This window comes from Oncorhynchus gorbuscha, linkage group LG07 (genome assembly GCF_021184085.1).
Source record: "Oncorhynchus gorbuscha isolate QuinsamMale2020 ecotype Even-year linkage group LG07, OgorEven_v1.0, whole genome shotgun sequence".
NCBI lineage: Eukaryota > Metazoa > Chordata > Actinopteri > Salmoniformes > Salmonidae > Oncorhynchus > Oncorhynchus gorbuscha.
Genome location: NC_060179.1, coordinates 68,040,430 through 68,054,403, shown reverse-complemented (window position 1 = coordinate 68,054,403; position 13,974 = coordinate 68,040,430). Strand labels below are relative to the sequence as shown.

The window sequence follows — 13,974 nt, the reverse complement described above, 5'->3', positions numbered from 1 at the left end:
CAGCATCAAGACCTCTCCCAGTCAGCCAGCAAGTAAGACCACTCCCAGCCAGCCAGAAAGACAGTGAGCAAGCAAGACCTCTCCCAGCCAGCTAGTTAGACAAGACTGCCAGCCAGCCAGCCAGCCAGTCAGTCAGCAAGCAAGACCTCTCCCAGCGTCAGCCAGCTAATCAGAGAAAGCCAGCAAACAAGACCTCTCCCAGTCAGCTAGCAAGTAAGACCTCTCCAGACAGCAAGCAAGTAAGAACTCTACCAGACAGCCAACCAGCCAGCCAGCCAGCCAGCCAGCCAGCCAGCCAGCCAGAAAGACAGTGAACAAGCAAGATCTCTCCCAGTCAGCTAGTCACGTACAAGACTGCCAGCAAGCCACCCAGCCAGTCAGCAAGCAAGACCTCTCCCAGCCAGACAGACAGCCAGCCAGCTAGAGAGACAGCCAGACAGACCATTTTCTGTATATACAGTAAGTCTGTCTGTGTGCGTGTGTGTCCTTGATACATCACACAGACACGCACGAAAGGCTGAGTCGTGACTGTGGAGGCTGCACTCCTCCACTTAATATGCGTAGATGGAACGCGCTACCAGGCAGGCAGACGCACGCTGGGGCCCATCATGAGGACAAGACTGGAGGCAGACAGGTCTGATAGTAGTGAAGCCACACTATTATCTACTAGTGCTCTTGGAGAGGGGAGGAGCAGCTAGACATGTACCATAAGTGTGATAAGTTGATAGCAAATTATGGAAACAGACCAGACAGGTCACATCACATTGGCTGCTGTCTGTGTCTCACTTTCTTCTGAGTCATGGAGGAGATATCCAGGGAGTTCACAATAGCAGCCCCCACCCCACCACACCCCACCATGAGGCCTGGGCGGAGGGGGAGAGAGGGGAGCCAGAGGAGTGGTGCGATGGCCACTGAAGTGTTGCTCTGTGTGGGGTCAGATGGGTTCTCCCTGCCAGAGGTGACTGAAGGTACAGCACAGTCAGCAGAGCTGGTACCACCAAGGTCAGAGTCAGAAAGAGCGTGAGACAGAGCTTCATTCATGCCTCCGCACAGCTTCCACCCCCTCCCACCCCCACTCCCATTTTTCCCCAGTCATAACCCCTGCAGTACACAGTGTTCCATCACTGTTCTGACTGAGACCGCAGCAGAGCAGCCATGTGATCCCAGCAGCCCCAGAGCACTCATTATGCACACACACACACACACACCACACACACACACACACACACACAGGTCTGCTCTTAACCAGAGATGATGACACAGACACGCCATCCAGAACCAATCCAAGGGGGCCATGTGGGATGCTTATCTGAATGGTGCAGATGCCATCCATTTCCCTCTGTGCTTCACCATATGCTAGAAAGAATCCATGTAGATATGTGATGGAGATATCTAGGAGATCCACACTGCAAAAGTCATCGAATTATATTAATACATGTCTATAAGTGAGCCCCAGAAGCAGTTGGACTTATTCCATCAAACCCAGTGACCGGATTTCAGGAAGTAGCTGAAAACAATTCACTTTGGGTGACAATAATACACACATGGAAGAATGCTGCTTTTGGTTGAACAGGGAAACGCGTTTACAGATTTGGACTGAATAGAGCCTAGTAGTGTATTGTTCTACCTTCATCTCCGATCTGCTGCTTCCAGGGGATGAGGACATCATTGGCCCAGAGTTCAATCAGCACTTAGTGAATTGAGTGTGAGAGCATGGATGGATGGAGGGATGTAATGCAGGGAGGAGGACAGAGGAGCTGGTCAATCATCCTCTCTTCAGCTGGCCCCCTCTCAGAGAGACCCATTCAGCTGGTCCGTAAACAGGAAATTATGTCACCGCCAGACGCCCCCCTTTCCCCTTGTATCACAGCTCTGTTTTCACAAACTCACCCAGTAGACACAGCCTGTGTCAGGCCAGGGACAAAATAACTTTACTGCAGCAAGGGAAACACAAGCAGGAAGGCAGGCGGTTAGAATGGAGTGGGACAGAGCGCGGAGGGAAAATAGATGAGCGAAGGATGGAGAGAGGAGAGGGAGGGGCAGAGAAAGAGAGGGTGAACAAGGTCATGTTGGCCAGAGTCCAAGCCCAACAAACGTGCTCTGTTTCCCAGGCAGCTTAGGGCCGAGGCTCCTCTCGTCTCCCCATCTGCAGGCTGCATGGCTGGAGGAAGGCGTGGCCCCTCCCCTCCTAGGGAGGGAGGGAGGGAAGTTTGAACGGATCCCCCAGGTTCCCACATGGCTTTATATGGGATGGAATGGACAGCGCTGGAGCATGTGCACATCTGGGAGGCTCCGAGAAGTTGACTCACACACACACACGGTGTGATTATGCTTAATCTTACTAGTGTGCTCAAACGGTGTTGTGTCATACACTACATTATTTTTCACTCACCTACCCGTGTGATTTGCATTGAAACCGATGCAACGGCTGCACACTCACATGACCTCTGCACAAGCTAGCATTATAAAGCTCTAAGGTTCAGACATTTCCCAGATAACTCAACAGCACTCTCGCTCCCACCCGTGCCTCTGGTTGCTCCCCCCCACCCCAATGCATTTCACTGGAATCCCTTGCAGAGCTTAAAGCCTTGATTCAATCATGTCTGATGAAAAACAAGCTTTGTCCTTAAGCTAATTTCTTGGTTTAGGCTAATTCTGCTTTGAGTGGATCAATACTTCAATACCATCAAATAGCACTTAAACTGCAAGCCTTGACACTGTGTAAGACCACAAAAGCATTGAAATAATGGTTCTGTACTATGGTCTGGAAAATTGCATGCAGACGCCTCCTAAAAAGCTGCATTCCATTTTGATAGACAGACATGAGCTCTGGGAGCTTTAGAGACAGAACACAATGTGACTGTGCTGCAGGCCTAAAACCCCAGAACAGACTGTGGCTCATCACATCTAGAATAGATGCCATTTAACAGACGCTTTTATCCAAAGTGACTTACAGTCATGTGTGTCTACATTTTACATACAGGTGGTCCCGGGAATCGAACTCACTATCCTTGTGTTGCAAGCGCCATGCTCTACCAACTAAGCTACAGAGGACCAAGACAGCTAGAGATCCTATTATAATAAGTCTGTAGTCTGTAGCAGAAGCCCTAGGGGTCAGAAACCCCACAAATCACATCAGACATTAAGGTCCACTAACCATCCACTTCACCACTTGTATTTTGTCCATAAAAATCTATTTAGGCAGCAGCTCAATGAGAGAGCAGGAGCTGGAGGAGTGTACCTGGAGTCTTCTAAATCAACTCAAGTGTGTCAGACATGGACTAGGGGCTCATAATTCAACCAAATGGGGTGGCAAGAGTGACTGGAGCCTGCCAGTGCCATTGCTGCTCACATGCTTGGATAGACACACACACACACACACACACACACACACACACACACACACACACACACACACACACACAACTAAGGATGTAAGGCAAACTAAGGCTGTCTCTAATTTAGTACAGCACTGAGAATTTTTAGGTGGTACGAGAAAAATGTTGAACACTCACAATCTGTCAGAGGGCACCCACCCAGGGCACCCACTCAGGGCACCCACCCAGGGCACCCAGGGCACCCACCCAGGGCACCCACCCAGGGCACCCACCCAGGGCACCCACTCAGGGCACAGACTGAGGAGAAATAGAAGGCCATCAAACAGACAGAGACCGAGACAGAAAGTGAGCAAGACACCAAGACCAGTGTAGACCAGGGGTGATGTCTTGTCCATCTTCATCAACAGATCTCAACAGAGAAACCGGCCAGTGACCCACGACCCTGAGATTTCATGCTCCTCACATGTCAGAGCTGTTGTGCAACAGGCCAAGTGCATAACATCAAATCAAGCTTTATTTATACAGCACATTTCAGACATGGAATACAACGCAATGTGCTTTACAGGAAAAAGATAATAAAAAACAATGAAAATGAAAGATGAAATATTTCAAAACTAAATCTAACACAAACTTTATTAAATTAACTGATTAATTAATTAACTGAATTAAATGAATTCTCTCTCCTCTTCTCAGGGTTTATGTCAGATTCAGCACAGCACCCCTGAAGGACTAGGACCAGAAAGGGACACCAGCATTGAGTCAGGGACAAGGGAGGTTGTTTCATGTCTAATAGAAGCAGAAGCCGGCAGCGGACAACAGCTTAAAGCAAATATAATTTTGCCTCTATTCCACACACAGTCGGGGAGACCAAGTCAAATCGGAGTAAAACAGCCTTGCAACATCAACACTGGGGCACTCCTTCCCCTTCATTTAACAACAGCAGCCAAACACGCACGCACACACACACACACGCAACCACAGCAAGCGAAGCTCACACAGACACTCAGAAAACCATGTACATACTACAGGCACATGCTGTGTGCTCCCACTTCCCCTCCTCTCATACAGCCACACACACTGTTCTCTTCAGACACAATCAGACTGAAGCCCTGGCGTAATGCAGCCAGCCAACCATAATAAAGACACTTGTCTCTGGGGAGACACACAGACTAATCACCCATCCATGTGTTTACTCATTTTCTCTCTCTCAAACACACATCTCCATGTTCTCTCTCACTCTCACTCATCCCAGTCGGTTACAAAACAGCCCATAAGAGGAGAGGTACTACTTACCCCTTTTTTGCACCCAGCCTTCTTTGACGATGGTGACATCGCTCATGGTGCCTCCCAGCCTCGACGCCGGCGGTGTTTCTCGTCCTCCCTTACTCGAGCTCTCCCGGCAGCTCGCTCAGTCGCTCTCGCTCTCTCTCACGCACTCACATACAAGTGGTGTGTCGAGTCTTCTCTTCCTCTCGTGGTTGTTTCTTCTCTCCCTCCCCTCTCTCTCTCGTTCTCTCTCTCCAGACCTTCCCACTCTCCAGTGGTGACTCAGCCTGGAAGGAAGTAACAGGGGGGGAAATAATACATGGATTATTTTCTCTCTCTCTCCTTGTCGTTCCCCCTTCATTCTTACACAATCTGACATGACAAACAGCAGTCATTGTGAAGCCAAATAACATCCCTCCATCCCACCAAAGCTGCTTTTCCCTTGTTGCATTGTTTTCCCCTCAGCAGTTGGCCTCTCCTGTTGATACTTCCTATTCTTCCCTGGACCACATTCCTATGCTGTTTATTATTAAATAGCTATATTGCAATGTTCCTGTCTTTATTGGTCTTTTTATATGCGTATATTCTTTCAAAACAGGATAGAAGAAAGTGACAAACATCTAACCTAAATGTTCCCTCTCGTCTAAATGGCCAATAAGATAAAACAAAGTCAATCAAGCATCAAAAAAGGTATTGATTATGCTATTAACCCCATAGAGTCGATGTCCGCGCCCCTGCAGAAATATAATTGGTAAATAAAAAAATCCCCATCAAAATCCATCAGTTTAAACTGATCAGTTGTTTTGCATGGGCTGCATCTCAATCCACCGTGTTTGTCAGACCATGATAACATTTAAAAAAAGGTATTCTCAAGGAACCATAGTAGCAAACGAACGGTTTTGCCTAAAACTATTATGACCCCTCTAACGAAAGATGAGACTCTCACGAACACAATCTGAAGGTAGCCAAGTACCTGTTAAAAAGATGTATGGAAGTACAAGGGGTTAAATACATGTAATAAATACAGAAAAAATAGTTTTCCGATCTTTCTTATCTCTCAGGTATAGGACAGACACGACAGAACAAACTTACTTTTGATCCTTTTTTGGACTATCTATTTATCCATGTAGGAAGCTGTTATTCAATGCGTTTCTATGGCCAAATAGCTGTAAGGACAAATTCCCCAAAAATATATATAAATATTTTATACCTTAAGGGGGTCCTACAATTCAAAATCAAATAGATAAATGATCCTTGGTATGACCATCTTAAAACAATCCCCCCCTCACCCGGCTTAGACTCAAGGATTAACAGGGTGAAGATCAAGCTGACCCCGGATTTGATGACACAGACAAACAGGAAAGACAAACAAAGTGTCTCTTCTCACAAGTTCTATCTAATCTAATACCTTGCTGACTTTACTCCACTAATGACTAGACTAGTAAGCACACTCAGAGGAAACATTCTTCCTTATTAGAGTTCAAACCCCCCAGCACCTTAACTAGAGGGCTAAATTAAAAACCTGAGTAAAGCAGTACGACACTCAGTTACTTCATCTCTCATCTGATCTGAGCTAAGGCCTGAGGATTCATTCATAAACGGTGGTAGTATTGGAGGGGGTGGTGGGTGGGCAGCTGGAGCCTCTGGTGAGAAGCCAGGAGAACAGGATGGAGGCTGTAGTGGCCGGGGAGAGGCTTGTGTGGGCTGTGGGGGCACATCACTGACCTGAAACTCTAGGATACGATACGCCATTCCTAAAAATAACACTGTTGTCAATGACCCTATGCTACCTTTCAAAACTTCCATCGAATAGGCTGTTGAGTGAGCCTCTTCTTCAAGTCTCCAGCTGGAGACTCAAGTCTGATTTATCTAAGCTATCATCTTATCGAAAAGGAACTTCGTAAGCCAATGCTAACTAGGGTTAGCAGAATGACTGGGAGTCTAGCATGCTAGCAGTTACCATAAACTTCTAGTCATTGTGCTAACACTAGTTAGAAATTGCACTAATGCTAGTGAGCAACTTCCTTCAAACTGCATGTAGAGACATGTAAATTATATCCATGAGTTCATCTGACTCTGGAGAAGTAAAGGGCTTCATTGCCAAATTCCTGAAGTATCCCTTTAACTAGGTTGTGTTTAATGTTCAACAGCAGGAGTTGATTTCCCAAGACCACTAGAGCAGTATTGATTTTGCCAGAGTGGTTACTTACTTACTACTTCTGAAAACAGCATGTTCTCAAAACATTACAGACCCACTAAATTGTTCAATCAAATTTGTTCGACACCGAGGAGTTCAAAGCGCCAGTTAACCTATCGACCTACTGACCAGCTACAACAGAAGCCTCAGAGAGTCATGTGACGATCTCTAGTACTGCTACAGTAGTGTGCCTGGTCTTCACTGGAGACGCAACATAACCATTGTTCCAAACAGTATTAGAAGTAGTGGTCACTCTGACGTTCACCAATTCAGAAGTGTCTGACCAGTAGACAATATTCATTCATTGGATTACTGTACTGTAAACGTAGGCTACATAATATACAGGACAGTATGTCATAGCCTTAAACTATACACAAATGCTATTTTATGTGTGTGTCATAACTAGGGTTGCAAAGGGTCGGAAACTTTCTGGTAAATTTGCGGAATTCTGTTAGAAATTTAGCATTTTTTACATTTACTTTTATTTTACCTTTATTTAACTAGGCAAGTCAGTTAAGAACAATGGGACGTTAAGCCAGGGAATATGGGTAATTTTGCTTAAATTCATCAAAAAAGCTTATAACAGTGAACCTTTTTTTTGTGGGATACACACAAGACAATTCTAGGTCTTGTGGCATATTTTTGTTAAACTATCCCCAATTCAATGGAATTGCAATGCTCTGCATGCACAGTGCATTCTTCCATCACATGTATTCTCAAGATCTTGCACACTAATGAGATGCTATTGAGCCCACACTACTACACTGTCTGAGCCAAGGATTACATGCTTTATGGTAAATTTTCTGGGTGGGGTGAACATATTTTTCACGACATTATTTTTTGTAAATAGTAGCCTACAGCAAAGTGTGTTTAAATCATTTTAAACTTGTTAACAATTTCTGCTAGTTAGTTTTTGCTACCATGTGGGTTTTAGCTTGCTTCAGCCTGCTAACTGAGGAGTGTAAATTCACTTGTTTCCATACATGTTTCATTTTAAAACATTTATCTTACAAAGGAGTTGTTTAATCTAACTGCTTAACTATTTATCTACATGGAATTGTTTTTGGGGATTTTACCATTTTTTTCCTAATCTTTACAGGAAAATGCCACGGGCACTATCTGATGTGTGGAGACATTTCACTGCAGCTAATGTAGAAGTTAAGGCTGTGTACATTTGGAAATACTGTGCCAAATCATATGTGAAGAATGCAACAAAGATGCAGAATCATCTGGCCAAGTGCATAAAGTTCCCTCAGCGCTCACAACAAGCAATCTCTGACAAAAGTCGCTCTACTACTATTCAGGGTGAAAATTATGAATCAGACACCTAAAGGCAGTCATCAATGACCTTGGACCACAGAAGGTATTTGCACTGGTGACAGACAAAGCAACAGTTCATGGTCCTTCTGAAATCAGACGATTATTTTACACAGTGGTGGAACGTAGTCAAGAGAAATGCTGATGAATGTCTTGCTCGAGCTGTGTATGCAACTGGCTCACCCCTGATGCTCACAGGCAATGTGTATTGGAAGATATTTCTGAATGTTCTTCACCCAGCATACACCCCTCCAACCAGACATGCTATATCTACTAATTTTCTGGATGAAGAATTCAACAGAGTTCAAATGAAGGTCAAGCAAATCATAGAGAAAGCAGACTGTAATTGCAATCATCTCTGATGGGTGGTCGAATGTTTGTGGGCAAGGAATAATTAACTAGATCATCTCCACCCCTCAACCAGTATTCTACAAGAGCACAGACACAAGGGACAACAGTTACACCGGTCTCTACATTGCAGATGAGCTAAAGGCAGTCATCAATGAACTTGGACCACAGAAGGTATTGGCACTGGTGACAGACAATGCTGTGAACATGAAGGCTGCTTGGTCTAAAGTGGAGGAGTCCTACACTCACTTCACACCAATTGGCTGTGCTGCTCATGCATTGAATCTGCTCCTCAAGGACATCATAGCACTGTAAACAATGGATAGACTCTACAAGAGAGCCTAGTAAATGGTTAGGTATGTGAATGGTCATCAAGTTAAAGCAGCAATCTACCTCACTAAGCAAAGTGAGAAGTATAAGAGCACCACATTGAAGCTGCCCAGCAACACCTGTTGGGATGGCGTTGTCATCATGTTTGACAGTCTCCTGGAGGGGAAAGTGTCTCTCCAAGAAATGGCCATATCAAAGTCTGCCGATATGGACAGCCCCATCAAGAGGATCCTCCCGGATTATGTATTTTGGGAAAGAGTGGTAAGCCTGAAACCTATAGCAGTAGCCATTGCACAGATTGAGGGAGACAATGTCCTGTCTGATGTTCAGACTCTGCTTGCAGATGTAAGTGAAGAAATCCATACAGCCCTGCCCACTTCACTGTTGCTACAAGCAGAGGAACTGCAGTTCTGAAATATATCAAAAAGTGTGAAGACTTTTGCCTGAAGCCCATAGACGCCGCAGCATACATGTTGGACCCCAAGTATGCTGGCAAGAGCATCCTGTCTGGTACAGAGATCAACAAGGCCTATGGTGTCATAACTACCGTGTCTCGCCACCTTGGCCTGGATGAGGGCAAGGTTCTTGGCAGTCTGGCGAAGGACACTTCCAAGCAAGGGCTTTGCAATGGAGATGCAATATGGCAGTCGTGCCAACATATCTCATCAGCCACCTGGTGGAAGGGACTGTGTGGATCTGAGGCTCTTTCCCCTGTTGCCACCATCAAACTCCAAATCTCACCAACATCAGCTGCCTCAGAGCGCAACTGGTCCTTGTTTGGGAACATACACACATCAAAGCACGCAACAGGCTGACCAATACAAGGGTTGAAAAATTGGTGGCCAACCGGGCAAATTTGAGGCTTTTTGAGCCTGACCACGAGCCATCCTCAACAAGGTTGGAAAGTGACAGTGAAGATGAGGCCTCAGAGTCTGATGTTCAAGAGGTGGACATTGAGGAGGTCCAGGGAGAAGACATGGAAACCTGAAAGGAAGACAACCAAAGCTTTAGTTCCTAGACTATCATTTTACAGATGTATGTTGAAAACGTTTTTGGGAGATGCGGTGGATCATTGGGGATCATTCAATATTCCCTTTCTTTTGTTGTTCAGTGAAATCATCCCATGTTGAGAGTCAAATTGTTTTTTTATTTCTATTATGTCTACTTATGATAAGGTAAAAGGTTTATGTTTCTGTCTCCATATGATATGGTAAATGTATCCAATATTTTTAAAAACATCTCAATTTAAATGGTATTAATATTAATTTGTATATATTTGAATTAACTGAAATATATATATAAATTAATATCATTTGAATTTAGATGTTTAAAAAAATATATATATATATATATTTCAGTTAATTCCCATGTATTCCTGTTAATTCCCACGGAAAGTTTCCACCTCTGAATATTCCCCAAAATGTGCAACAATGCATCAATGTATCATGGTCGCCTGTTACTTCCTGTTTACCTAATTTGCAAAGAAAGGATTTGACAGACAATAGTTTTGTGAATGTCTATGTTACATCAAGGACCAGAAGAGTACTGTGAAATGTACAAGGAATTCAACTAAATCCAATAGCCAGTCCAGAGAGAATCAAACCTGCAAGCATTTCAATTGTGGTGCCATAGAACCTTGCCTTGCCACACTGTACTGTGTAAAGACTCACCATAGGCTAGCTTAATAAATCAAAGTTTGTGTATTCCACTGTGGAGCTCTGCTTGGCATCAGTATTCAGATCAGACCTGCTGACACATCTAAGAAAAGCCTTGTCATATCAGGCTGGGGAATAAATGACACACAACTCCACAAAAGTGCCAGTTATCAGCAGTGCTTGGCTTAGGTAGGAGCTCACCAAAGCTGAGTACCAGCACCTAAAAATATTATACTGCTTGAGCTCCTGTTCCTCTTATAGAATAATAGCTCAAAAAGTATTGTGGAGTTCCTGCACCTAAATGTAAACAGTACCGGCACCCAAAATGAGCACCGGAACCGATTTCAATCCAAGTCAAGCAATGGTTTTTAGAGTAAATCTCCTGACGGCAGTTTGTGGTGAACACTCGGAAGACCCACAGTCATTTATTAAGCTAGAGCCGCATCAACATGATCCACCGAGTGTCTACCACAGAGCCGGTGTATGCACAATTCACCCAATACTCTCTCTCCCACACCTGACTGTCTGTCACAGTATAGTAACTCACACCTTCACTACATCGCAAAAATCACACAGGATTACTGACACATGCTACAGGAAACAGTAGAGCTAAACTGTTTGGCAGAATTCCTCTGCAGATGCATTTGCTATTTGTTTTGGGTCTCGTTTTCTTCAGTGAAATTTTTAGATGTACAGTCACACAACAGGTCTTTAGGTATCTAGTTAAGTCAATTTGACCAAAGATGCCCATTGAGAGAGCTACCGTGGTATTGGCAGTGCAAATGATGCTAACTTAATGAAATGTCACGCTGGTTTCCAAGGTTCTGTAGCCTATAACGCGATACGCATTTACAGTGGGGCAAAAAAGTATTTAGTCAGCCACCAATTGTGCAAAATCACATTGTAGGATTTTTTATGAATTTATTTGCAAATTATGGTGGAATAACAAAAGTTTATCTCAATACATTGTTATATACCCTTTGTTGGCAATGACAGAGGTCAAAAGTTTTCTGTAATTCTTCACAAGGTTTTCACACACTGTTGGTGGTATTTTGGCCCATTCCTACATGCAGATCTCCTCTAGAGCAGTGATGTTTTGGGGCTGTTGCTGGGCAACACGGACTTTCAACTCCCTCCAAAGATTTTCTATGGGGTTGAGATCTGGAGACTGGCTAGGCCACTCCAGGACCTTGAAATGCTTCTTACGAAGCCAGTCCTTCGTTGCCCGGGCGGTGTGTTTGGGATCATTGTCATGCTGAAAGACCCAGCCACGTTTCATCTTCAATGCCCTTGCTGATGGAAGGAGGTTTTCACTCAAAATCTCACGATACATGGCCCCATCCATTCTTTCCTTTACACAGATCAGTCGTCCTGGTCCCTTTGCAGAAAAACAGCCCCAAAGCATGATGTTTCCACCCCCATGCTTCACAGTAGGTATGGTGTTCTTTGGATGCAACTCAGCATTCTTTGTCCTCCAAACACGACAAGTTGAGTTTTTACCAAAAAGTTATATTTCGGTTTCATCTGACCATATGACATTCTCCCAATCTTCTTCTGGATCATCCAAATACTCTCTAGCAAACTTCAGATGGGCCTGGACATCTACTGGCTTAAGCAGGGGGACACGTCTGGCACTGCAGGATTTGAGTCCCTGGCGGCGTAGTGTGTTACTGATGGTAGGCTTTGTTACTTTGGTCCCAGCTCTCTGCAGGTCATTCACTAGGTCCCCCATGTTGTTCTGGGATTTTTGATCTTTTAAATCATTTTGACCCCACGGGGGTGAGATCTTGTGTGGAGCCCCAGATCGAGGGAGATTATCAGTGGTCTTGTATATCTTCTATTTCCTAATAATTGCTCCCACAGTTGATTTCTTCAAACCAAGCTGCTTACCTATTGCAGATTCAGTCTTCCCAGCCTGGTGCAGGTCTACAATTTTGTTTCTGGTGTCCTTTGACAGCTCTTTGGTCTTGGCCATAGTGGAGTTTGGAGTGTGACTGTTTGAGGTTGTGAACAGGTGTCTTTTATACCGATAACAAGTTCAAACAGGTGCCATTAATACAGGTAACGAGTGGAGGACAGAGGAGCCTCTTAAAGAAGAAGTTACAGGTCTGTGAGAGCTAGAAATCTTGCTTGTTTGTAGGTGACCAAATACTTATTTTCCACCATTATTTGCAAATAAATTCATTAAAAATCCTACAATGTGATTTTCTGGATTTTTTATTCTCATTTTGTCTGTCATAGTTGAAGTGTACTTATGATGAAAAATACAGGCTTCTCTCGTCTTTTTAAGTGGGAGAACTTGCACAATTGGTGGCTGACTAAATACTTTTTTGCCCCACTGTATAATGCACAATACTTTGCCGACTAACAATTACAGTCTCTTTAAAACTACTGATGCCACCAAGTACATTACAATATAGCCTAACATTTGACCTGGAAGTGTGTGTACGAGACAGTCTACAGCAGCATGAGTAACATACACATTATGTAGTTCTCAAAGTGAACACTGGCTGGAGTGGAGATATTATCACAACTACTGGCATGATTTAATATACTGTCCCCTTTATTGTGTTCTTGGCACTGTATGTTCTAAGACCCAGGCCAGCACTTCCCTTGAACGTCCCTTTTTTCTTGGAAAACCAAACTGGACAAACCAGATAGCAAATGTCTTGTATCTTACTTTGTGACTTACTAAAGGTGCTTTTGACCCCAATTGTATGAATGAACCCAATTAACTGAGTGGACAATGAGTTGACGAGGTGAGTGAAATGAACCTCCTTATTGAATACAATGTACAGTACATGCAGGGTGTTACAATCATTAGTGAGTACCCTGCTCACCTCGTCCAGATATTTACGTTATTATCCTGTTGATATGGTCCAGATTCTGGCTGAGTGTTGAAGGGACAGGCAAGGGGGGGGCATCAATGAAGTGTGGCAAACCTCTTCAAGGTTAGGAGCGTTTGTCACAAACTAAGTGGTAAACTGTCACCAAATAACCCAAGTATGAGAGTTCTTTCGAACAGGACAGTACCTGTGTGTTTGTTTCTCCGTCCTGGTCCACCCAGGCCGTAGGCGAGGTCCAGGATAGCAGGGTTTGGTACACAAATCGGGTTCTCGGTAGGTCCAGGTCCAAACGCCAACAGGTAAATCCAAAACAATCCAGCTCATACACGGTAAATCCAGCCAATCTCTATAGTCTCTTTCTCTATTGATCATAGATCCTTCCAGCACCCTCTCTTCCTCTTCCTGGTTTTTCTTGACCCTTTATCTGTGAGTCGGCTCCACCTTCTGAGGGTTCCCCTTGCTTCTGGGACTTGTAGTTTTAGCGGTCGGCCATTTTGTGATCTGTAGTTCTGACAGGGGTGGCCATTTTAGTGATCGGGCAGAGCCCGTTTATTAGTTCTGCTCTCACATATCTGCCACTTATCACTCGACCCCCTTCTTTGCCACATATCTCTCCCCCTAGATCCGACCCCCTAGGTCGGGCTACCACAGCAAAATATGCATGCATGCGGGATAAC

At 44.4% G+C, this 13,974-nt stretch overlaps 1 protein-coding gene across 3 annotated transcripts in view; it reads right to left on the bottom strand.

Moving 5' to 3' along the window:
* Positions 1-13,974, bottom strand: part of akt3a (v-akt murine thymoma viral oncogene homolog 3a) — a 135,929-nt gene that overhangs the window by 108,951 nt on the left and 13,004 nt on the right. For all 3 annotated transcript variants that reach the window (XM_046357310.1, XM_046357311.1, XM_046357309.1), the window contains exon 2: positions 4,632-4,891. In XM_046357310.1, coding sequence (XP_046213266.1) covers positions 4,632-4,677 — 46 coding nt within the window. In that variant the 5' untranslated portion in view covers positions 4,678-4,891. The remainder of the gene's footprint in view (positions 1-4,631; positions 4,892-13,974) is intronic.